Source organism: Eleutherodactylus coqui, chromosome 1 (genome assembly GCF_035609145.1).
Source record: "Eleutherodactylus coqui strain aEleCoq1 chromosome 1, aEleCoq1.hap1, whole genome shotgun sequence".
In the NCBI taxonomy this organism is placed as follows: Eukaryota; Metazoa; Chordata; class Amphibia; order Anura; family Eleutherodactylidae; genus Eleutherodactylus; species Eleutherodactylus coqui.
In genome coordinates this window covers 328168806-328194313 of record NC_089837.1, presented here as the reverse complement: position 1 = coordinate 328194313, position 25508 = coordinate 328168806, and the positions used below count along the sequence as shown (strand labels likewise).

Below are 25508 nucleotides of genomic sequence, written 5' to 3'. Positions count from 1 at the left end.
CAAAGTGTGTGGGAGCCATTAAAGGGAAACTAACGTTTGAAACAACTCGTGTTTATATAATAGGTAGTATGGCAACTAGCTAAAACTAAGATTTTTGTTCTGGGGGAAAAAAAAAGAAAGAAGAAACAAACACACACACACACACACTCTAAAGTGCTCACTATTAGGGTGAATGCACACAGGCAGAAATTCCCGCAGAATTTACACCCGCGCACGCTGCTATAGGATTGCATTAGATAATGCAATCCTATGCAAATAGACGCGATTTGACGTGAAAACTAGCGCGGTAAACAAATCGCAGCATGTCCCATTTCTGTGCGAGCCTTACAGAGGCCCGCACAGAAACGTCACGGCTGACGCGCCGGCTCTGCTCTGCGCATGTGATGTCTTAGTGGCAGCCGGCACATAGCAGAGCGGAGAAGACGCCAAAGCAGGTGAGCCGTGGTGGTCACTGCAGGGGCACAACCCGCATCCCGCTGCGAGAATTCTTCCAGCAGGATCCGACCATCTGCAGAGGCCTTAGGGGTCTCCTTTATATCTAGTTTGCTGTCCACTACTTCTTGATTAAATCAACAAGAGGCGTGGAAACGTTAAAACGGGAGAATTAATTATGAAGCTCAATACAGTGTATGGAGAGCAGAAGGAAGGTGTGTGGAGTGGAGTGGTGTGGGGCGGAGAGGCTCACATAGATGCTGCTAGCAAGCTAATAAGTCTCTTTTTACTGAGTTTTAGCTACATAAATCACATTCCCACTGCTCACTCTTGCTGTACTCTGTACTACAGCATAGGTCTGTGCTTCAGACAGAGAGCAGGATCTGCAGTTCTCTATATAGAGTCTATAAAACACAGCACAGCAGTCAGGATTCTCCCTCCAGCCCTGAGAAAATCAAATGTATACCATGATGAGAGGAAAAATACAGAATATAAGTCATATAGTTGCCAGAAATAGTGTTATTCCTCATGTACACAGAGGAATAACACTTATCCGAAAGCCAGGTACGATTTAAAAATATCCTCTCATTAACGCCTCCTTCCCACGGACGGATTTCCGCTGCGTTGCCCGCAGCTATTAGGTTCTATTGAACCTAATAGCTCAGGGCACACGGTGCGGAATTCCGCACCGTGAAATCACCTGTCCTCACCCGCGGCATGCTCTATTTGCCGCGGGTGTACGCACGAACGGCTTCCATTGCAGTCAATGAAAGCCGTTCATTCACGCCATCTTCCGCTGTAGCACAGCGAAAGATAGCGTGAAATCGCCTCTCCGCCTGCATATTTGGTATTTCAGCCGCACTTCAGTAGCGGCGAGCGATTCCAGCGACCTGATTGCTTGTTGGGGACACACCCCCCTTTGGAGATGTGCAGGAGTGCTACTTCACGAGACCAGCGGGGGGTTAGGGTTTAGAGTTAGGGTTAGTTGCCGACCCTCCTACTGCTGTGCTGCTGCTTATTTAACGGGCCGGCCACTCGTGCACATCTCCAAAAGGGGGTGTGTGTCCCCAACAACCAATCAGGTCGCTGGAATCGCTCACTGCTACTGAACTGCGGATGAAATCCCAAATATGGCCGGCCAGCCGCGTCATGTGACGCAGTGGGTGTGTCATGTGACGCTGCGGTGCGTCACGCCGAAGCGTCATGCGGGACCCAGGACGCTGGATCCGCAGCTAAGTATGAGGTCTCTGGGGGGCGCCGTGACGGGCTCCGCGGCGGAGTCCGTCACGGCCGTGTGCAGCCGGCCTGAAGCGGACTTCAATTCTAAAACAACTTTTTATAAAAGTCAACAGTACAAAGTAGAAGTTTTCAAGAAAAACAAAACAAAACAAAAATAAAAAAACAACAACTTTGTACTATATTTTATTAGAGAGGAACGTCTCTTTCTCCACTACACTCACTCTGAATTCACTGATAAAATCTGTCTGCAGAGAGCTTTTCAACTTCACAGAGATCAGATTACAATTGTCTCTAGAAGTATAATGAGAAAAGGAGTGGGATTGAAGGAGCATGGTCAAAGTCGCTATGTCCCCCCTCCCATACAAAGCAGAGAGAAGACCCTGTCACCTAACTCGCTGCAGCATGGAGGACATTATGCAACACAGCTGAGCTGTGCAGCTGGGAGTCCAGCACTGGTGCGAGATACAAAACTTACTAGAGCCTTCGGCAGGGTTTCTGTGTGCCTGTCTCTCACTCTGCAGCTGGTCCTTCCCCCGCAGACGCCTATGGGCAGCTGTATTTTGACCTCAGTGAAGCTAGGTCATATAGGATTTTATAAATGAATTTAGAGTAAACAGTTGAGGAGGAGATGGAATCTAATACTTGAAGAACTAAGCATTTCTCTGAAGACACATTACATCATTGCTTTTCTTATAGTCACTTGCACTATTGGTTTATGGAAAGCAATTTATGATTAATGGTGCACTTTAAGAAGAGACTATACTGTATTTAAAGTAAGAGTTACTTCAAAAGTTCCCATCATTTTGTCCACTGTTTGACACTCTGGTGGGACCCATCAGCGGGCCTGAAGTTGTGAGACCCGTCGTTTTGAATCAAGTGTTTTACTTGATCAGTCTCAGTTCTAATAATCTTTAGTTATATAGCGCCAACATAGCTATTTGATTATGTCCAAAATGTTTTTTCTCCTGACTGCAGCCTAGCAAGCAAAGAAAGAACCAATGTAGTTATGCAGGTGAAGCGGTCCAGCATTGTAGAAGTTTATTATCAGTGTACGAGTCACTCAGTCTCAAGAAGTTCTGCACTCACTATAGCTGCACTAAGTTCAGGTAGCTAAACCTACATAATGACCTGTCAGACCACCTACTGCAATCAGAACATACTTGCACAAGTCTTGTTTTAAGGGTGTATTTACACGGCCCACAGCGAGTCACTCTGAGATTCTCGGAGGTGACTAGCATCGCACAGCACACTGTTTATATGCGGATGATCTAATCCTATTTATGCCCGCGCCAGATCCGACTCGGTCGCATGCTATCGAACTAAAAGACAGTTTTAGTACTCCTTTCGGTATACGGATCAACTAAGGGAAGTCTGTATGTATGCCCTTATCCCCAAAACCATGGTCTGGTCCTCTATTATTATATGGACTTTAGAGAGCATCTGAATTCAAGTATTTGAGCCTAGTTATTACTAAAGACCCTGATGTAGATAATCATCGAAAGATTACTCCACTGAAAAGAACACTGGTATATTCTGATTGGAAAGGTCTCCCCTTTAATGTCCCAGGCTGTGTTAATTACAATGATCATACATTCCTATATGTCCAGAAGCATGTTTCCAATCCGGTTCCTCAGGTCTTTCTTGGTCAGGTTAAGCCTTTTAGGGGTCATATCGCTTAAAACCATCTACCCTGCAACATCTGAAGCTTTTAGGTGGTTTGGCTATAGCAGATTTGTTTTATTATATGCACTATAGGTAGCAATAAATATATTTTTTGAGATTATGACTGCTCAGTAGATTCAAGGTTTTTATTCCAGAAAATTTCAGCACCACTTTATATTAATTAACAGTTTAACAAAACAAAAAAAAACAAAACCACAAGTCTGACTTACAAATGAAGAGGCTCCCAACACAGCCATGTTATCCACTTTGTGTGTCCGATTAACGTTTTGCCAATCTGTTTCCCTGTGTTCGGGTCCCAGATATATATCTAAAACAAAATTAACACAGATAAAGAAATGGATGATTAAAAACAATTAAATATTTACACTAAAAGGTATGTTCACACGGCAAAATAGTCTGCTTGAATTACGCCTCTAATACAGCAAAATCTTTCTGCTTCCGACCCAAGTGCGAGTTTAGCCCCGTCGATTGGCAAAATCCCAATGCATTTCTGTGTCAAAAAGTAACAAGGCTAAATCTGCACACGGATCTGTGGCAACAAGACGCATTCATGTCAATAATGATTTGTAAACACACCCTAACAGCACAAGTCAGGGGCGTGGCTAGCTAATGCCGAGATAGGACGCATGTGAGACGCGCTCCCGCTGTACTCACCTTCCCCGGGCAGCAACCTCCGACAGAGCGGCAAATTCCGCCCATTCAGGACAGGATGGGCAAGAAGATCACCCCCGGAACGAAAACGCCGGCTCCGAGCGGCAGAAAAGGGGCACTGGAGCGATTTATCGGCGCCCAGAGCGGCGGGAACCCGGCCAAGATGGCGCCGGCGCCGGCTCCCACAGGGTCACGTGGGTCCCGACAGTCCCCTCCGCCGAGCGCCGCACAACACAACCCGGCTCAGCAACCGCTGCGGTCCCCGTCCCTCGGCACCTCACAGAGGGAGAAGCAAACAGGCACAACGCAGCAGGAACCTCCAGCGCGAGAGGACCCCGCACCTGAGGCACCAGGAGAAGCAGGAGAGAGCAGCAGAACCGTGAGTTACACCAACATGGACTCCCCCTCAGCACATGCAGGCACACCAGCAGCAGCTTCACCTGCTGCACACTGTACCTCCCCTAGCACCAACAGGGGTAATGATTCACTGGGGTGGTCAGTATCCCCTGAGAGCAGTGCACCCAGCAGCCCAACAGATAATGCACATAAAGGGGAACTCTCCAATAAAGACACCGAGCAGTGGAAAACCCACATAATGTCGATCCCCACAAAAAGCGAGCTGCACGCGCTGTTCGAAAAATTTGAAACATCAAACAAACAAGCCCTTGATCGTATCCACTCTGACATACACCAGATGGGACACAGGTTGCTGCAGGTAGAGGAGGTGCAAGAAGACACGGCGGCCATCTTAGAATCACATAGGCAAGCCATACAATATCAAACAGACCAAATCGCCAACCTGACTATGTATATAGACGACCTGGAGAACAGGAATCGGCGAAACAATCTTCGCATCCGGGGTTTACCCGAAGAAGTAGATGGCCCCCAACTGGAGACGTGGGCGCAAACATTTTTCCTGCAATTACTAGATCGCGCACCGGACAACCCAGTCATAATCGACAGGATACACAGGGCGCTGGGACCCAAGGCGACCGACCCAAATAGACCAAGGGACATAATATGCAGGATCCATTTCTTTAGAGAAAAAGAATCCATTATGCGCGCCGCCAGAGAAAAGGGGGACCTTATGCACAATGGCAAACCTCTCATCATACTCCAAGACCTCGCACGCCACACGCTCCGCCTCAGGGGCGCACTGAGGCCGCTGCTAACATTGCTCAGAGAAAGGGACATACCATATCGCTGGGGATACCCATTCTCCCTGACCGCCAGAAAAGAAGGCAAGTCAGCTACATTCCGCATGTTAGGAGACCTCCCTAAATTTCTGGGGATCCTCCAACTCCCCATGATCGCACTCCCTGACTGGCCAAGCACCCCAACCTTGCTATCCCCAACTGTCCAAGAGCACTGGCAGACGGTCCCACCCAAACAGCGCCGTGAAAGCCGCAGAGGACCTGAAACGGACACCTGATGCCATCTATCCCACAGTGAAGCCCCCATGAGAAGGACTGGCCAGAAACTACACTGAAGAGAGACAAAGGAAGCCGGAAGATGGATCTCATTTGCCGTTCATAACTTTCTTAAGTTCCCGTTAAATACCGGATCACTTGATCCGAACTGTTGCCGTGTTGCCGTTTGGAGGTTATTTACAGGGACCCTCTTGGGTACCCCAAATGTTATAGCAATTATCCCGGGGGGTGGGGGCGGGGGCCGGTCCTGTCCTGCCGAGCACTCTACCACTCCCTACCTAAGGTGAGCTGTCGCACAGCGCTGCGACCACAACACTTCTCACCATGATGGCGTATGCGGCCGCTGAATGCCGCAAAAGGTTTTTTCTTGTAAACCTTTCTTTCTCCTATCGTCTTTTCTACTCTTTTTCTGTCACCCGACCCAACTACACCCTGGTTACTAAACAACTCCCCCACCTGAATATAGATCATGGCTAGTATCACATTCGGCACATACAACGTGAGAGGGCTAAATAAACCCGCCAAGAGGGGGCAAATATTGGATCACTTGCACAGGCAAAAAATTATGATTGCGCTCTTGCAGGAAACTCACTTCCAAGCAAACAAAATCCCTAAATGTAAAAACCGAAATTATACAACATGGCACCATAGCCCGCATCCCAGCAAAAAAGCGGGAGGAACCTCGATAGCCATACATAGGCAACTTCCTCACAAACTTATTTCGTCATTAATGGACGAAGACGGAAGATACGTCTTCCTGAAAATCCAAATCTATAACGAAATTTTAACTATCGCTAATATATATTTCCCAAATCAAGCACAGGTGCGCTTTGGAATCCGGGTACTGGGGGCCCTGAGGACCTTCGCGGACGGCTCCAATATACTGCTAGGTGGAGACTTCAACCTCTGCATGGAACCTCTACTCGACTCCTCTGGGGGTAAGTCTGTAATCCCACACACGTCACTACGTAGGCTACGCAAGGAACTGGCTAGTCTTAGGCTCATTGATTTATGGAGGATTCTGCACCCTAAAGAGAGAGACTATAGCTTTTTCTCCCCGTCACATAACTCATACCAACGCCTAGACTACTTATACATCTCACATAGACTACTAGACCGCGACCCCTCAAGTACCATTGGCCCCTTTATATGGTCAGACCACGCTCCGGTTTGGGGATCGATCCGACGCGCCACACATGACACTACCAACATCAATTGGCGCTTAAACGACAACCTGCTGTCGGACTCAGCTTGCACACAAGCGATACAACAGGCCATTGAAAATTTCAACACAGATCACTCAACAGACAACACATCAGACCCTATAAAATGGGAAGCCCTCAAATGCGTACTCAGGGGAATCTTTATTTCCCATGGGGCGCGACTGAAGAAGGAAAGGAACACAACTTTGAGGGATTTGTTGTCCCAGATGACCCACCTTGAAAACATAAATAAGAGAGACCCGCTGAACGCGAGGGCGTCTGAAATCTCAGAAATACGTGGCCGAATCCTACAGCTGCTGGATCAGGCCTCTTTGTGCCGACGGGATAGAGCTAGAGGGTACTTCTATGAACACGGGAATAAAAGCGGTAAAGGGCTAGCAAAAGCACTAAACCCAAAACCTCCACAGACATATATCTTTGCAATTAATACGCCAGACGAGGGCCAAGTTAACACAAACGCTAAAATAGTAAATGGCTTCCATAAATACTACCATGACCTATATAACCTGACGGACAGGCTAGGGAACCAAGATGAAGCCCTACTACAGGATAGAGATAATTATCTACTTAATTTTGCTCCCAAACGCATTCCAGAAATGGAGGAAAGCGAGCTCGAGGGAGACCTCACCCTTGAAGAAGTAAAAGAGGCCATCCAATCCCTGAAAATCGGAAAAAGCCCGGGACCAGATGGCTTTACGCCACGCTTCTACAAACTTTTTGCAGAGGACTTGGCCCCCCTAATGCTCAAAACATTCAACTCCATATCTGATTCCTGCCCCTTCCCCGCCCAGGCCCTACAAGCTGTGATCACGGTTATCCCCAAGACAGGAAAGGACCCCGCATCCTGTAGCGGTTATAGACCAATATCCCTCTTAAACGTGGATACTAAGATCTTCTCGAAAATCTTAGCTACCCGCCTACAGTCACACATCCCCTCACTAATTCATAAGGACCAGGTGGGCTTTGTCCCGGGGAGGGAGGCAGGGGACAACACAATTAGAACGCTTGCCCTCGTGTCGCGGGCGCGCGCCTCCGGGGATCCCCTGTGCCTACTCTCGGTGGATGCAGAAAAGGCGTTTGACAGGGTGGGTTGGGGGTTTCTGGAGGCGGTGCTGGGGCGGGCGGGCATGGGTCCGAGACTCAGGAGCTGGATAATGGCGCTATATAAGTGCCCCTCCGCTCGAGTTCGGGTCAATGGTCAACTCTCGTCACCCATACAAATACGTAATGGCACGAGACAAGGTTGTCCCCTGTCTCCCTTCCTGTACATCCTGGTAATGGAGACCCTGGCGAACGCTCTCCGAGCAAACACCAACATTAGCGGCGTCAGAATAGGTAACAAAGAAAATAAAATAGCCCTATATGCGGATGACCTATTGATATACATAACAAACCCCAGAATCGCTCTCCCTAACATTCTTGCAGAATTTAAAAGGTTTGGGAAACTCTCCAACTTTAAAGTGAATCTCAACAAATCAACAATCCTTAATGTCACACTAGCAGACTCGGAGGTGGAAGCTTTGAAACCTACTCCCCCGTTTAAATGGAAGCAGGACGATCTTAAATACCTAGGTGTCACGATCACAAAAAATCTAGACATGCTCTTCAAAAAAAATTTTAAACCCCTTCTCGCCACACTAGAAACAGACTTTAAGAGATGGCAACAGGTCCCCATGTCATGGTTTGGCAGAATAAATACAATAAAAATGAATGTGTTACCGCGGTTTCTTTACCTGTTCCAAACGGTGCCCATCCACATACCTGGGTCCTTTCTATCACAGATTAGGAAAGCCATCATGACTCACATTTGGGGAAACAGCAGACCCAGGCGCAATTGGAGAGCCCTCACTGGTCCCAAGGACCGGGGAGGCATGGGCATCCCAAACGTCGCCTTATACCATAAAGCGGCACTGTCCAAACGGATCCTAGACTTATTTCATAGCAGAGCCCAGAAAATATGGGTAGAGACCGAACAAGACTCTGTTCCCTTTAATGGCAAGGGACTCTTATGGGTCCCAGGCAATGGGAAACACAAAGGCTTGGGCTGGTCCCCATTTATAGAGGATCTGGTCTCAACCTGGCTAAAATCAGCGACTAAAGCGAGCATGATCCACAGGCCGGGCCCACTCACTCCCTTGGTTGGTAACATAGATATTCCTAATTTCCTAAAGGGTACCACTCTAACTAGCGTTATCACTGATACAATCCTCAGGGTTAGAGACATAACTCAAGGGGACGGATTTAAAACACTACACGAATTGCTGGAAGGACAAAGACCCCCACCCGGAGCGTGGTTCCAATATCTACAGCTGCGACACTACGCGGGGGCCTTAGGCGATATACACCAAATAAGACACCCTCTGACCACCTTCGAGAAGATGTGCCTATCGGCCTCTTCAACTCAACAAAAAATATCATCTTTGTACAAGATGTTAATAGAGGAAGACACATGTAACAGTAACAAAGACCTGGAGAGGGAGTGGGAGAGGGACCTCGGAATTGCACCCCTAGAGGAGTCATGGAGGAAATCATACATTCTAACCCACAAATTAAACATGTCCAGTAAATTGCAAGAATTGAACTATAAAATTCTGACAAGATGGTACCGCACCCCGACGGGACTAGCCAGGATATTCCCCCAGTACCCGGATACCTGCTGGAGATGCCAAAGAGAACCTGGAACACTAGTTCACATATGGTGGTCTTGCCCCCAGATCCGCCCCCTCTGGAGGGAGGTCAATACTCTGTACTCTGGTATATGCAGATGTGAAATCACCTTCACGCCAGAAATGGCCTTACTCTCCATGTTCCCAGGTTCAATAGCCAGCTCTAAAGGTTCCCTACTTAGATTTTTCGTCCTGGCCCTGCGACAAACAATCCCCAGAAACTGGAAATCTACGACAGCCCCCTCAAGGTTGAAGTGGCTGGAAGCCCTAGACCACATAAGACACATGGAGGAACTCTGCGCAAAAGACGAGATGAGACACAACAAATATATCGCTACGTGGTTGGTCTGGAACCAATTTCGTCTCTCTCCCGACCTAAACACGTGGCTTGACAGCGGAGCTCTACCAACAACCACAACCCCCTCCATAGTCAGCTCTACTATTCCATAAACCACACCTCTATTGCTACCTATCCCAAACCAGGGTCACCTGTTCCCCATCCCCTCATACCTCCTACCTGCCCCCGTTCTGCCACCCCCACGTCCCGCTCTTTTTTCTTTTCCTTTTTCTTCCCCTTTTTTCTTTTTTTTTTCCTTGTTGTTTATAATTTTATGTGAAACATATAATTATTAGCCCGCCAGGGCCTGTTGTTGTTAAAAAGGTTTGTCTATACCGAAAAATGAAGAAACTGCCTCACAGACTGAGAACGTGGATGGAAAATGAAGACAGATTGAGTATTTGTTAATTATAAATGTTTATTCATGACACCATTCCATAATACTGTAACTAACGTTTATTAATGGCAGACTAAATAAAAAATGTTTGAACCATAACAGCACAAGTCATATTACACTTAGCACGTAAAAAAAGGTTTCAGAGTTTGCTACAATAGGTGGACAGGCTAGCCATCTTGGGTACTTTTCAAGCACTACTTTGATTCTATTTAACCCCTTTCTGACACCTACTGTAAAAGAATGGCAGATGACGGGTGACTAGGCATGAAGCCCAGTCCGTATGCAGTGGTTGTCGGCTGCAACTCTGATCCCAGGACAGTTCAACCATTTAGATGCCTTGGTCAGTGCTTACTGTAGCACTTAAATGCCCGGATTGAGGGTGGGGCTTCCTCTGTTCCCCAGGATGAGATCACAGGGTGTGGTTTGGTTGCCATGGCAGCTTGGCCTTAGTGAAGGCTCCTAGGCATGTAATAAATTTCTTCCTAATAAAGCATCCCTACGACTGTCATGTGCTTAGAACTGGCCAATCAGAACAGAGTGTAGTATCTTAGACTACTGATGTACAGTGAGCATCTGCTAGTCAAAAAAAGTAGTGAGGCTATGCCGCTTTGTCTGAAACGGAGGGGTTGCTGTAAGCCCCGTCTGTGGCAGGGCCTGATAAGATGCCATTGAACTGGATGATCGCAAGTTCAAGTTTGCTAATAGGACAAAATAAAACATAGTAATTGGTATTGCCACATGCGTAAAGCTCTGATCTTTTTTTAAATATTGCATTATTTATCTGCATGGTGAATACCACCAGGAAGAAAAGAAATACACATTTCCAAGTTGCGCTTTTTTTTGGTCCCCAATAAAGGTAAAAAAAACCAAAAAAAAAACACATTTAAAAAAGTGATTATAAATTGGTTAAATGAATAAGTTATGAATTTCAGAAAATGTCAACAAACCAATAAGAAAAAATAAATAAATAGAAAAAAAAAACACCATTGTCAAGAGAAGACTATAGCTGTATCTCTCTTGGAAAGGGTGGTGAACAACGCAATGTGTACTTCGTAGGTGCAAAATTTGAAGCCAAGACCCTTTGCTTTAAAATGACACCAAATGCACGTAAGCAGCTCTTACAGTACTGTAGCTACAGCCGTTTGAAGTGGAGTTGGAAGCATTGAATTTACAGCCAAAATAGCACTTTTCTGATAATTTCTCTACCTCAAAACTGCAATATGGTGTCCTGCAAAAAGCATTTTTACGAAAGAAAAAAAAAAAGTTTATTTTGTGCAAGAGTGGTAAAACCTAAAACATTTATAAATTTGGTGGTCATAATCGTAATGACCCGTACAATAAAGGTAACAAATGTTTACACCACATGATGAGCGCCATAAAAAAATAAATATAAAAAAAAGCAAAACTGTGCAATTGCTTTTTTTCACATTGCCCTAGGACAATAAAAATATAATGTCTTGAATGACTTCTATGTAGCCAAAACTGGTTCTTATAAAAACTAGGAGTTGTCCTGCAAAACAAAGAGGCACCATACAGCTACATTGGTCAAACAAAATAAAGTTATGACCACTGGAATACAAAAGGGGATTGCGAGTTACAACTAATTTTAGCCTTAAAATCCAGTATCACTTGAGAGTGATGACTGAGTGCATAGTTAAGCCTCAAGTGACATAACTAATTTTATTTACATGAGATAGAAATTCAAAATCTACAATATTAAAAATATGGAAAAAAAATTGGGGGCCTAAAGTTTTTTTTTGTTGGTTTTCAGTATACAATTGCCACCTCATTGTTTTTGCACACTAATCTGCTTGCTTTCACCTCTCTTTACCTGCATGCACTGTAACATGGAACTGAGCATTCACTGAAGACACATTGAATATGAAGTAAACATCTTCACATACCTGGCTATTCTTACAGCCTGATGCCAGCTTTTTCCCATCTGGGGACCAGGCAATGCTGAGCACCCAGTGTGTATGCCCTGTAATTAAAACAGGTTCCCATAACTACAAATTGAATAAGACCAATTTAAGACAAGAAGGCAATACAATAAGTGATAATTACAGTTTACAGCGTCCGGCCGACAAAATTACTTCTGTAGAAAATAATTGTACTTTGTGTTTCTGCAGAGTGAATCTCCTCTTCGGCCAACATCCCGACTATAAGTTTTCCCACAGAAAAACAAGCCCTCCTACAGCTCTATCCACGAAAAAATAAAAATGCTCTGGTCCTGGAACATGGAGCAACACAAAAAGATTTCTTTTTTGCAAAAAGTGTTCACATTTTGCTAAAGTATTAAACTTTAATAAAATTTGGTGTTGTCACAATCGTAATGGCATGTAGAATAAAAGGTAACATATTTATACTACGGTGTTCACAGAGCAAAAGTAAATCTCAAAAAAAAAAAAAAAAGAATATTGAAAACTTTTTTCCATTGCCCCAGCAAAAAAAAACAAACAAAAAAAAAAACAACAAAAAATAAAAAAATGTATTCAATACGTTATGTACCCAAAACTGGCTTCCATGAAAACTAGTAATCATCGTGCAAAACACAGTGTGTCATAACAGCTACATTAATGGAAAAAAAATTAAAAATTATGACTGCTGGAGCACAAAAGTGAATACTATATATTGACCCTTAACCCCTTCATGATGCAGCCCTTTTTTTTCCATTTTCGTTTTTTCCTCCCCCCTTGAAAAAAAAATCAAAGACATTTAATTTTTTTCAATTATTTTCTGCCGTCATCTTGTGCGCACAATAACTTTTTTATTTTTCCGTCGACGTAGTTGAACAAGGAATCGTTTTTTGCGGTAGTTTCCGATAGTACCAATTTGGAATATATACGACTTTTTAATCGCTTTTTATTGCGTTTTCTCTGGGAGACAGGGTGACTGAAAAAGTGCATTTCTGGCGTTCTTTTTTTTTTTTTTTCGGACGACGTTCACCGTGCGGGAAAAATAATGTGCTACTTTGATAGATTGGACTTTTACGGACATGGCGATACCAAACATGTATTTTTATTTTATGATTTAGATTTTTTAATAGATGTGGCAAAAGGGGGTTGATTCAAACTTTTATAACTTTTTTTTTTTCTTAAAAAAAAAAAAAAAAAAAAAATCAAGTTTTTTTTAATTGTAACTTTACTTTTACAACCAATGAGGCTTTGATCGCTCCTGCAGTATGACGTAATGCTATAGCATTACGTCATACTGCCATTTGACAGGCAGTCTATCAAGCCACCCCACGGGGATGGCATGATAGGCAGTCTGCTAAGGCAGCCCTTTAGTCTTTGGGTCATTCCGTGTCAGTTCAACCAAGGCTCCCGGTCGACCATCTCAGATTTCAATGAAACTTTGCACAAAGATCGACCCTGACCCTAAACTAAGATAGCCAGAATATTAGGCTTCAAAGTGCATTGGTTCACGAGCTACAGGTCTTAATCTAGGGGGTTGTCATGTGATTACAGCGCGCAACCTGAAAAAAGTGGCGATTTCAATCCATTGCCAAGCCAGTTCCAATGACTCTAGAGCAATGAAACTTCACACACTAGGAGAACTTTTGGTGCTGAATCCAGCTAAGCTACTTAGACTGCCACTCTTATCATCATTCTGCCACCATTGCATGTCAAAGTAGCTGAAAAATTCTATCGCGCAAAATAAAACTCATATTTTAAGCAGTAATAACTCATAATCAATGCAATCCAACTCAGCTCTGAATTTATCAATGTGGACTCCATAGAAATGTTTCTCATTATTCCCATTATGGACCCAAAAGGATGCATAGCTCTAAAGATACAATGAGTCAAAAATGGCAAAAAACACTTTTTTGCTAATTTTTCCCTTTTTCAAAGGCGAAAATCGGAATGTACTCCATTTTTATTTTTTTTCATTTTTGTTCTATTTGTAAGAGAATTTTTTGCTCTACAAGATTCGATGTTTTTCATTTTGTTCCCAGACCTTCTAGATGGGAAAATATCAATGCCTGTGAAGGTCCTATGCACTCGCAGAGGTCAAATAATAAAATAAGTGTAAGTTTTGCATGGATGTATAATTAGTTTAGAAATCATGAGAAGGTAAATTATTTTTGGAATGAGACAACTTTTTGTGCTCAAGAAACTTATGTGATCAAAAATTGCATGGCGAGTTCAGGTGAGCCCCAAGCTTTGGCCTAAGATGGTCAGAATATCATTGAGAGTTGCATAATGATTGTGGTATATTACAGTGATCACTGGGCTTATTTAGCACTCTATCCAGATTGGATACTAAGATTATCTAAGGCTAGCATTTGTGTAATAATTAACTAGTTTCTAAACTAATTATACATCCATGCAAAACTTACACTTATTTTATTATTTGACCTCCGTGAGTGCATAGGACCTTCACAGGCATTGATATTTTCCCATCTAGAAGGTCTGGGAACAAAATGAAAAACATCGAATCTTGTAGAGCAAAAAATTCTCTTCCAAATAGAACAAAAATGAAAAGAAAAAAAAATGGAGTACATTCCGATTTTCGCCTTTGAAAAAGGGAAAAATTAGCAAAAAAGTGTTTTTTGCCATTTTTGACTCATTGTATCTTAAGAGCTATGCATCCTTTTGGGTCCATAATGGGAATAATGAGAAACATTTCTATGGAGTACACATTGATACATTCAGAGCTGAGTTGGATTGCATTGATTATGAGTTATTACTGCTTAAAATATGAGTTTTATTTTGCGCGATAGAATTTTTCAGCTACTTTGACATGCAATGGTGGCAGAATGATGATAAGAGTGGCAGTCTAAGTAGCTTAGCTGGATTCAGCACCAAAAGTTCTCCTAGTGTGTGAAGTTTCATTGCTCTAGAGTCATTGGAACTGGCTTGGCAATGGATTGAAATCGCCACTTTTTTCAGGTTGCGCGCTGTAATCACATGACAACCCCCTAGATTAAGACCTGTAGCTCGTGAACCAAAGCACTTTGAAGCCTAATATTCTGGCTATCTTAGTTTAGGGTCAGGGTCTATCTTTGTGCAAAGTTTCATTAAAATCTAAGATGGTCGACCGGGAGCCTTGGTTGAACTGACACGGAATGACCCCTTTCTAAAGGCCCCCGGCTGCACGGCTCCACAGATCTCACCGCGGGGGGCCGTGAGGGACCCCGAACATTGTTCGGGGCATTTAAAGGGTTAATAGCTGCCATTGTCCGAACGGCCGATCGCAGCTATTGCCCGCGGGTGTCAGCTGTAGTAAACAGCTGACGCCCGTGCTGTATGCAGAGAGGTCGCCCCGCGACCACTTAAAGGGGTTAAAAACGCACTTAAGGCAACTGAGTTTTGTGCCAAATACATGTAAATGAGACAAATTTAAAATCTACAAAAAAAACATTTCCAGGAGGGTTTCTCCAATTTTATTTCAAAATGTTTTTAACATTTTTACATAAGTAGGGTAAGCTGCAGATGCATGTTCCTCGCATTTTAATTTGACTGTTGAGCGGTTAAAGATTAGAGAATTTCATAAGGAAGTGGATGAGTGGTAGCTTGCAGTACCATTCCTAGGCACTGCACAATGTACAGAGCTCTGCTATTTCCAGCATACATCTGGCTGATTTCCACACCTGCAGTTTACTTGCCAATCAGTGGGGATCCCGAGTGATCGACCCCTACAGAGCTGATGTTGAAAGCCTATCCTGAGGATAGGTCACCAGTATTATTCTCATGAAGAATACCCCTTAAAATGTTTACCAATATCATATGACATAAGAACATATTTCATTCCTTCTGTTTACCTTTAGATGTAAAATGAGGTGTCTCTGTGCTGAGGTCCCAGAAGCGAACGGTGGTGTCACCTGACCCACTCGCCAAGTGCCTGCAATTACACATAGGTCATGTTATCGAAATGCTTTCCTAGTGGAGGAGGTGCTTTCCAACTGCATTAATATATCTGCAGTCATACTTACTTTCCAGTTGGGCTGAAAGCTACAGAGATAACAGCTTCCGTGTGTCCCTCCAAAGAACTGGTGCAGCGTGTGACTGCACACACCTTGAAGACCGCCTGAGGCTGGTAAATTATATCCAATACTTTTTCTGTTTCTACTGTCTGCTTTTCCAGTGTTTTCTCCAAACACGTCACAATCTCCACATCATGGACAAAAAATGCCAGTGGTACTGGCTCTTCCTGAACATAAAAAAGAAATAACCATATAATTTCCAAACATGAATGTTTAGTAAACTCTATGATCTTTATGTGACCTTCACTTACAAAGCTGGCCATATCCATTAGACAGCCGACAGCCGTCAGCCACTACTCCCCATTTAAATGTACATTTACCTTGGTGAAATACAACCTCTATACTCCCAGGGTTAGCCCGCCGTGTGGACGAGATTTTTGACAAATCCGGTCAATCCGTCGCAGCAAAGCCGGCACTGCAGCGCAGATTCCCTGGCCACAGCATGTCTATTTTTTTTTCTGTTGCGGCTGCGCCGCTCTATATGGTAGCGCCGGCTGCAACGGAAAGCATGCAGCCAAACCACTCCAAAACCCACGGCTAAGTGCTGCGGGTTTTAAAGCGGTGCTTTCCCGGCGGAAATCTTGCGGTTCATCGCTGAAACAAAACAGCAAGATTTCCACCGGGAATGCGACCCGTATGACCCCAGCCTATGGGGGAAGGGGGGGAGAGAAGTCCTTAATTAGTCCACAGATAAGGATGTAGGAGTTTTATGGTTTCTAAATGGATGTTTGACCAGTGCTTTGGTGCCCTAACTCTTTCAGGCCAGGTCTCTCAGATGTTACAGCCCACCATAAAACCATGACCGATATTCATATCCGGCTACGAAGTATCAAAGTTGGCCCATAGTTGCCTTTCTGAGATTTGAAGATGCCTTTTAGTATAACAACCCCGATGTTCTGTTCTGTGTCTTTGGCTACAAAGTAAAAAAAAAAAGCTTAATCACAAGTAACTTGGTCTTCCTTTCTTTAATTATGTGGCGATGAGACCTCTTTCTTGGTTTAAGTTTTATGTGCCTATTATATATACACACTCTAAAAAAAATATAATAAACTCAAGCACCTAGAAGAAGTTGTCGTTTTGCTGCAAAAAAACAGCATGCAGTTTCTCAGGCAGATATGGAAATGATTAGAGTTGTGGGGTGATTAGATAAACAGTCTTGCCACCTGAGGCTCTAAGATTGGTTCCCCCCTTGTCCTATAAAAAAGGCTCCTAGAGGTTCCTTGTGTGTATTGGACCTCTTTCTGCTTGTGTAAAGCTTGTTGACCACTAGACGCCTCTGCAACGCAATTTAAGGGATTTTGCCCAGTTAACAGAGTTTCAGAGGGGGCACATTATTGGAATGTGAGAACCTGGATGGTTATATTGATAAATCGCCCGCCACCTGGGCTCTTCTGACCAGACTGTTAGGAGGTGTTAGGACCAGTGGATGCATAAGGGAACGCACACAAGGCGACCAGGCCCAGGATGCCCTCAACAGAACACCAGTAAAGAGAACCATCTGATAGTCCGACAAAGAAAAGCAGCTCCAACCACTTTGTTGTCCACCATTTAGAGACAGGTTGCATCCTTGTTACAGGCCTGTGTGTCTGTTGGAACCATTTCCAGGCACTTGATCTTATAACATGTACTGCCTTTGACACCCACCATTGCCTTCATTTGCAGAGGTGTCCTGAATGACTAAACTGGACTGCTACAGAGTTTTCTTCAGAGGCTAATCCAGGTTTAGTTTGGACACTGATGATGGAAACATTTGTGTCTGGAAATCTAGAGGTGAGCTCCTAAATCCTGCTTTTACTGTGTATCGGCAAACTGCCCCCATTGCTTGTGTAAAGGTCTGGGGGGGCATTTTATATGACAATCGGTTCCCCATAGTAGTGATACAAAGTACAATGAAAGTTCAGAGCAATATGTTCAGGACATCCTGCAGCCAGATGTGTTCTCTCTCATGGCGGCTTCCAAGAGCCATTTTCCAGCAGGATAATGCTGGGCTGCACACAGCAAGGGGGTCATAGGAATACCTCCACAGCATTGCCACACTTCTGTGGTCTGCCCAGTCGCCAGATTTATTACCAATACAACATTATGGGACCATCTGAGATACCAACTTCAACAGTCTACAAGTTTTCATGATCTAGGCTCAGTCACAGCAAATGCGCACCGATATGCCGCAGGATACCATACAGAACCTGTGTTCCTTCATGCCCATCTCTGTCACATCTTGTATGCAAGCTAGAGGCGGTACAACAGGGTACTAGAGCCTCCATGCCCACCTGTATCACATCTTACATCCAAGCTAACGGCGGTACAACAGGGTACTACGGCCTCCATGCCCGCCCGTATCACAACTTACATCCAAGCTAGACGTGGTACAACAGGGTACTAGAGCCTCCATGCCCACCCGTATCACATCTTACATCCAAGCTAGAGGTGGTACAACAGGGTACTAGATCCTCTATGTCAACCCATATCACATCTTACATCCAAGCTAGAGGCAACACAACAGAGTACTAGAGCCTCCATGCCTGCCCCTATCACATCTCACATCCAAGCTACAGGCGATACAACAGGGTACTAGAGCCCCCATGCCCGCCTGTATCACATCTTACATCCAAGTTATTGGCGGTATAACCGGGTATTACGGCCTCCATGCTCGCCTGTATCACATCTTACATCCAAGCTAGAGGTGGTACAACAGGGTACTAGAGCCTCCATGCCCACCCATATCACATCTTACATCCAAGCAAGAGGAGGTACAACAGGGTACTAGAGCCTCCATGCCCGCCCATATCACATCTTACATCCAAGCTAGAGGAGGTCCAACAGGGTACTAGAGCCTCCATGCCCACCTGTGTCACATCATACATCCAAACCAGAGGCAGTACAACAGAGTACTAGAGCCTTCATGCCCACCTGTATCACATCTTACATCCAAGCTACAGGCGATACAACAGGGTACTAGAGCCCCCATGCCCGCCTGTATCACATCTTACATCCAAGTTATTGGCGGTATAACAGGGTATTACGGCCTCCATGCTCACCTGTATCACATCTTACATCCAAGCTAGAGGTGGTACAACAGGGTACTAGAGCCTCCATCCCTGCCCGTATCACATCTTACATCCAAGCTAGAGGAAGTCCAACAGGGTATTAAAGCCTCCATACCCGCCCGTATCACATCTTACATCCAAGCTAGAGGAGGTCCAACAGGGTACTAGAGCCTCCCTGCCCACCTGTGCCACATCATACATCCAAACCAGAGGCAGTACAAGAGAGTACTAGAGCCTCCATGCCCCCCGTATCACATTTTACATCCAAGCTAGAGGTGGTATAACAGGGTACTAGAGCCTCCATGCCCGCCCGTATCAAATCTTACATCCAAGCTAGAGGCGGTACAACAGGGTACTGGAGCCTCCCTTCAAGGGGTCAGTTTTTCGCAATAAATTATCCTTTTGTGCTGATATTGTAATCATTCACTTATATCAACGTTACAATCACACAAAGTTTTAATTGATTCTGACAACTCCTTATAGATGTTTGATTTTTTTCTACTATATATTTATTACACAGATATTCTTCAGATCTATCACGTTAGAAGCCTGATGAAGAATCCAAAGTAGATATGACAGCTTGCTGTGATAGAATTCCTTTTTTTTTTAGCCATTAAAAAGGTCTCATATCTACAGGATTACTTGGTTTCTCTTATGGAGGACAAACCTTCCTCCTTTTCCCATGTAAGAGTTATGATATTTCTGGGCTTCCACAGATGTGTCACTGGAGGATACAAGGACGGGGTATGTGGAACAACATCATTTGTAGCTGCATGCTATAATCTAGGAGGATACTGGTTGCTTGTCAGGGAGGTTTGTTACTCTTGAGGGGCACAGATACAAGTGGTTGGCATTACCTCCTGTAACAGGACATTACAGACCAGCTGCAGCTTATCCGGGGTGATGTCCACAGGTACATCAAATGACGTGCCCAGCTGCTCCCCGCTTTCATTCTTAAACTGAACCAGAATTCTTCCCACGTCGTCCTTCATATCTGTAAGAAATACGTTATTTTTAGTACCAAAAAGCACAGTTAACCCTTTAGCTGCATTCACTGTCTAGTTATGCATTTTTCTTGGAAAGTCTACATCCTCCAGTGACCCCGTGGCTGTAATACTGAAACTTTTTCTTTATGTTCTGACCCCTCTCATCAGAGAGGACACGTGCTGTAAGGTGCAAGCATGTATGTGCAGTTCATGTAAGGCAAACCACCATCCCTCCAGGAAATCTATCATTGGAAACGATGATGAACCCCCCCTAAAAGCACATCTCCACTGCTGAGCACATGAACACCACGTGTATATAACGGTGAACAAGTGGGCAGGCAGCTGATCAGAACACACGTAATGGTAATGTCACCCGAGCGGCTACATTTAGCGGTCACCGTATAACTACTGCGCTCCACACCCCAAATATCCGATACCTTTCAACTTTCCTTCACCGGAGACAGCCGACATGTGTTTACTGAGCACACATGGGTGGACACGTCATCAGTCCGCGCCACATCTATACCAGAAGTTACCTCAGTAAGGGCTGCAGCGCCACCTGCCGGATTCCCGATTGCATACACTACGGGAGGTCTTGATATCTCCCTGTATGGAGGGAAGCTAGTAGCATCAGTGACGGGCTCTGCCTACTACACAGGATAAGCCAATGCTGACTTGGTATAGGAGAGTAGTGGGGTGACAGGCATGGGGCGATGATCGTGTTAAAGGGGGTGACGGACACTACTTATGAGGGGACTGATGTATGGAGAAGTGAGTGTTCCAAAGGATCAATAACATTAACCCCTTAAGGACGTTGCTTTTTTCCCCATTTTCGTTTTTTCTCCCCCTTCCTTTTAAAAAATCAGAACTCTTTTATTTATTCATCTACGTCGCTGTATGAGGGCTTGTTTTTTGCGGAACGACTTGTATTTTTCAATGGTGCTATTTAATGTAGCATATAAAGTACTGAAAAACGTTCAAAAAATTCTAAGTAGAATGAAATGGAAAAAAAATGAAATTCCGCCATCTTTGGGTACGTCATATTTCTACTGCATACACACCGGAACAGAAATGACATGATAACTATATTCTACGGGTCAGTACTATTACTACGATACCAAACATACTGTGTTTTTCGCTTTATAAGATGCACCCCCGTTTTAGAGGGGGAAAATAGGGAAAAAATATTTTTAATTTACCCAGTTAATTTGTATTTTTTTAATAATTAGTAAAACTTTTTAAAACTTATTTTTACTTGTTTTTTAACTACAGGGACAAGAACTTGCGTGCTTTTATCACTCCTGCAGTAATTACATTATATTGCGACCTGACAGGCGTTCTATCAAGCCACGTCACAGGTGCCCGGCTGCCATGACAACTGCACGGCAACCCGCAATCTCATGAGATCGCAGTGGGTCATACAAGACCCCTGAACATCTGTCGGGGCATTTCAATTCCGCTGTCAGAATGGACTACTGCATTTAAGGGGTTAACAGCTCCGATGAGTGGTGCGGCTCATCAGAGCGTGTGACTGCTGTAAGAAACTCCCGACACCTGCGTTATATGGAGCAGGATCAAACTGCGATCTCCCGTAATACATACCTTGAATCTGCTAGACATAACTCTACGTCCTGTAGCGTTAAGGGGTTAATTGGGTTTTATGTCCTGCTCATTTACATAGGACGTACCCTGAACATACAGCTTCCCAAATAATACATATGACCCCTTCACCATACCAAAAAACCAATGCAGACCACCCACCAGCACCGCTAAACATGATCCCCAGACCAGATCCCTAAAACAAATACAAACCTATCAATAACAATGGACCTCGGACTCCCTAAAAATACGGACACTGGACCAGACCCCGAAATTATACAGATCCTAGACTGCCTAAAAAATAGAGACCCCATAAATAAATACATGCCACATATATGCAACAGATTAGGACACCTACAAAATACAGACCCTAGAACAATTCCCCCATCCCTATTTATGGACCCCAAACTATCCCTTTACAGACCTCAGACTAGACATTCATATAAGTCTTCCTGTTCCTGCACTCCCCCCTGCTTCCTGGTGGTCCCGCAGACAACATTCTGATGCTGCTTGTCAGGATGTCAGCTGGCATCAGTCAGACACAGAAGGAAGAGTACGAATGGGGAGAGGCGACTTTTGTTGGACTACTGGTTGAAATTTTCAATGTGGTTGGCTTCTTTTCAGGCGATGAGGATGTGTCATTAGTCGGCTCAAATGGCCAAACTCTACCTGATGAAGGATTCTGTAGTTGAAATCGCCCATTTTCATCAACTTTAAGGCCCCTTTACATGGGACGACAGTCGGGGGAAACGACAGCAGGAGCGCTGACATTAACGCTAAGGTCATCGGCGCTCGTGCAGAGCATTTAAACAGAAAGACTTGCCGGTGACTCGCTGGCTTCTCGCCCAGCGCTTCACCTTCTATAGGAACGACAAGCCAACGAGCCAACAAGGTTTTTAAGCTGACTGGAAAGTCAGCTTGAACAACTGCTAATGACAAATGAGCTATTTTCTTCACATTCACACTGAATGACTATTGCTCAAATTTGTTTGTTTGAACATCAGGAACATCTTCTCCATTGTTCTTCCTGTCTGCTCTACTGTGCCCATTCATGTCCAATAGCTGTTAGCTGAATCACATGACCACTTTGTTTGGCTGCCCGCTATTTCTCCCGTAAAATTTTATTCCGAATTTATCCTAATGTAAGCAGTAAAAAAATTGGAGTATTTAGGGTTTCTACTTACTCTAAAGAGAGGGCCAGGATGCGCCCATGTGACTGAGCCCAGAGGGTGATAAATAGCAGGTCTGTAGTATAATATGATCAGAAGTGTTACCTTCAACAGAACTTTGCCTTTGCAGTTTGAAAATTGTTCTCTCTTAGGGGCTCATTCTGTGAATGGTATAGGTTTTTATGGGTAAAAAAAGCATAAAAAGTATAGCTTAATGTACCCATAAGCTAAAATGGGTCAACCATAGTTCAGTCATGCATATTTTTAACTAAGGCTACATTCACATCAGTTTCTTGGCCCGATATCGTGCTTGTCAACGTGGATTTTACTCACATATATCGCAAGTGTTTCCTATTGATTTCAATGGGAAACATCGCATCACACTCGCATGCACATCGCATGGCATGTGATGTCTTTAAGGTGCCATTGAAAACAATGGGCGATGCATTCAGAGGTACGCGAAAAAATAGAACCTGCAGCGATTCTTTACCTTGCAGCATCGCTGCATATCGCATGATGTGTATGACTCCATTCCAAAGAATGTAGTTAATGTTTGCGCGAGTTTTGTGCGTGTAGCCGCAGTTTGACTTCCGATGTGTTTGTAAACTTTTTTCTTTGTTTGTGGGATGATAAAGTGTAGCCTTTCTGTCCCTCCAAAAACATATGTAAGCATATACTTTTTTAACATTACAGTGAATGGAAAAGGTATGGAAACATGGGATTTATATTTCCATGTGTCTAACATATGCATTCTTGTAATCAAATACATTAAAGGCAAAAAGTTAAACTGCAAAACTTTATTTAAAAAAAAGTTTACAGTGAAAAATGTATGTTTTTTTTAAATGTAAAAATGGGCACAAATATATGGAAAGATATGGCTTTCCGTTAGGGGCATAGGTTTTCACAAAGGAAAAATATGCTCAAAATCGCATACATTTGTATACTTTTTTATGTAGATTTTATGTACAGTCCCTTAGAAATCATCATTAGATAATTGCGTTTACAGCCATGTCTAACACATTCTGTCTGTGTTTCAGTTGTCGTGCCATGTGTACCACTCACCATGGACCACCCTGTATACTACTAAGCAGGAGAATGGGTGTTCTATACCCATATAAACCCGGCAGGAACACATAAATGGGTCACCAATGTGTGAGGTAAGTCCTTATTTTCTTCATATCTCTCAAAAGATAGGCTCTAATCTGGGGTAGGATGTATGAGGACAGAAGGGTCCGAGGAGTACTTTTCTCAGACTCCAGATTATTTTAGACTGTTCTGTACCCGATTAAATACTCATAATACCAACGTTGCCATCCAGACAATTTATAGGATTTACTGCTGACCCAGAGGAAGGTAAAATATAACCCCCATATAGCAAGTAACTAGTACTGATGTTTGGCTACTCTCTGCTTCACTGCAGGGGTGACTGAATGGGGCCCTACCATTCTTATATTAGCATTGTTTTCCTTTATATTCTATATCTAACAGATTTCAAAAAGTGATCTAATATCTTATGTTTTTGTAGTACCTATCTATATCTGCTGTATCTTATCTTATATGTATATAAAGCCCTTGACAACATGTACAGCAGATGCGCATGGGGTTTGTATAAAGCAAGCTTGAGAGCCAAGCCCACTGCATATCCAGCAGGTGTCAGCTGTGTTTCAGTTAACTAGCGATTAATCTGATTGCTGCTGTCAAACCTTTTCCCGCAGCAAAAAACCGTGAGATTTCCCCCGGGAAAAGCGCTGCTTCAAAACCCGCGGCACTTAGCTGGGGGTTTTGAAGCGGCCTGGCTGCTAGCTCTTCCGCTGTGGCCGGCGCTCCCATAGAGGAGAGCGCGGCCGCAGCAGAAGAAGAAAAAAAATGAACATGCTGCGGCCGCCGAATCCGCGCCGCAGTGCCGGCTTCTGCTGGCTTTGCCGCGGTGGATTCGCCGTCCCGTCTGGACGAGATTTGTGGATGAAGAAAAGAAAGGAAAGGCGAAAAGAGAGGAGAAAGACAATGAAAAAGAGGGCGAAAGGTATAAGAAGAGAAGGGGAAAGGCGAACAGGTATAGGTTGTCCGACAGAGACCAGTATTCTGTTATTGTTACAGCATCTCTTCTAAGTCAGCAGTTTGAGTTAAATAATGGCGTATCAGGGTGGAGTGGAGCCACTAGAAAGCCAAGCATTCTAATCTGGAGAGGCTCGAAACTGAATCCAAACAGCCCATGTAGAGTAAAATTTAGCAAGCCTCAGCTCATCTTTAGCACATAACTCTTCCATATATTTTAAATTGTCCAAAGACTCCAGCCACATCAACCTCGAAGGGGCAGAAATGGATTTCCACTTCCTGGGAATAATCTGCCATACAGCCAGTATAAAGAATCTCAGCAGGGATCCCTTTGGTTCAGGCCAATGAGCCTGGAATCATGGACAACAGGGCAATTTCAGGTGAATCATAGATTTCCTGATGCGGGTTAAAAATGCTCATGTGAGTTTTATAGATACTATCTGAAGGATGTATTGGAACCTGGGTAATGCGTTCATTTTCACTGTACTAATCCTGCCAGACCATTGCAGAGGGAGGGTCTTCCATCTGTTAAAGTCTGCCTCAAGGGTAGTTAGGAGCCGTTTGTAGTTTTTTCAAGAGATTATCCAGATCTGCTGGGATCACTATCC

At 44.1% G+C, this 25508-nt stretch overlaps 1 protein-coding gene across 1 annotated transcript in view; it reads right to left on the bottom strand.

The window, feature by feature from the left end:
* The window catches only part of NLE1 (notchless homolog 1), a 39567-nt gene extending 18972 nt beyond the window's left edge, over nt 1-20595 (bottom strand). Inside the window, exons 1-6 of the mRNA XM_066575113.1 lie at nt 20515-20595; nt 19949-20085; nt 15994-16211; nt 15823-15902; nt 11963-12039; nt 3564-3661 (exon numbers count right to left, since the gene is read on the bottom strand). Coding sequence (XP_066431210.1) covers nt 3564-3661; nt 11963-12039; nt 15823-15902; nt 15994-16211; nt 19949-20085; nt 20515-20548 — 644 coding nt within the window. The 5' untranslated portion in view covers nt 20549-20595. The remainder of the gene's footprint in view (nt 1-3563; nt 3662-11962; nt 12040-15822; nt 15903-15993; nt 16212-19948; nt 20086-20514) is intronic.
* Between the last annotated feature and the right edge of the window lie 4913 nt (nt 20596-25508).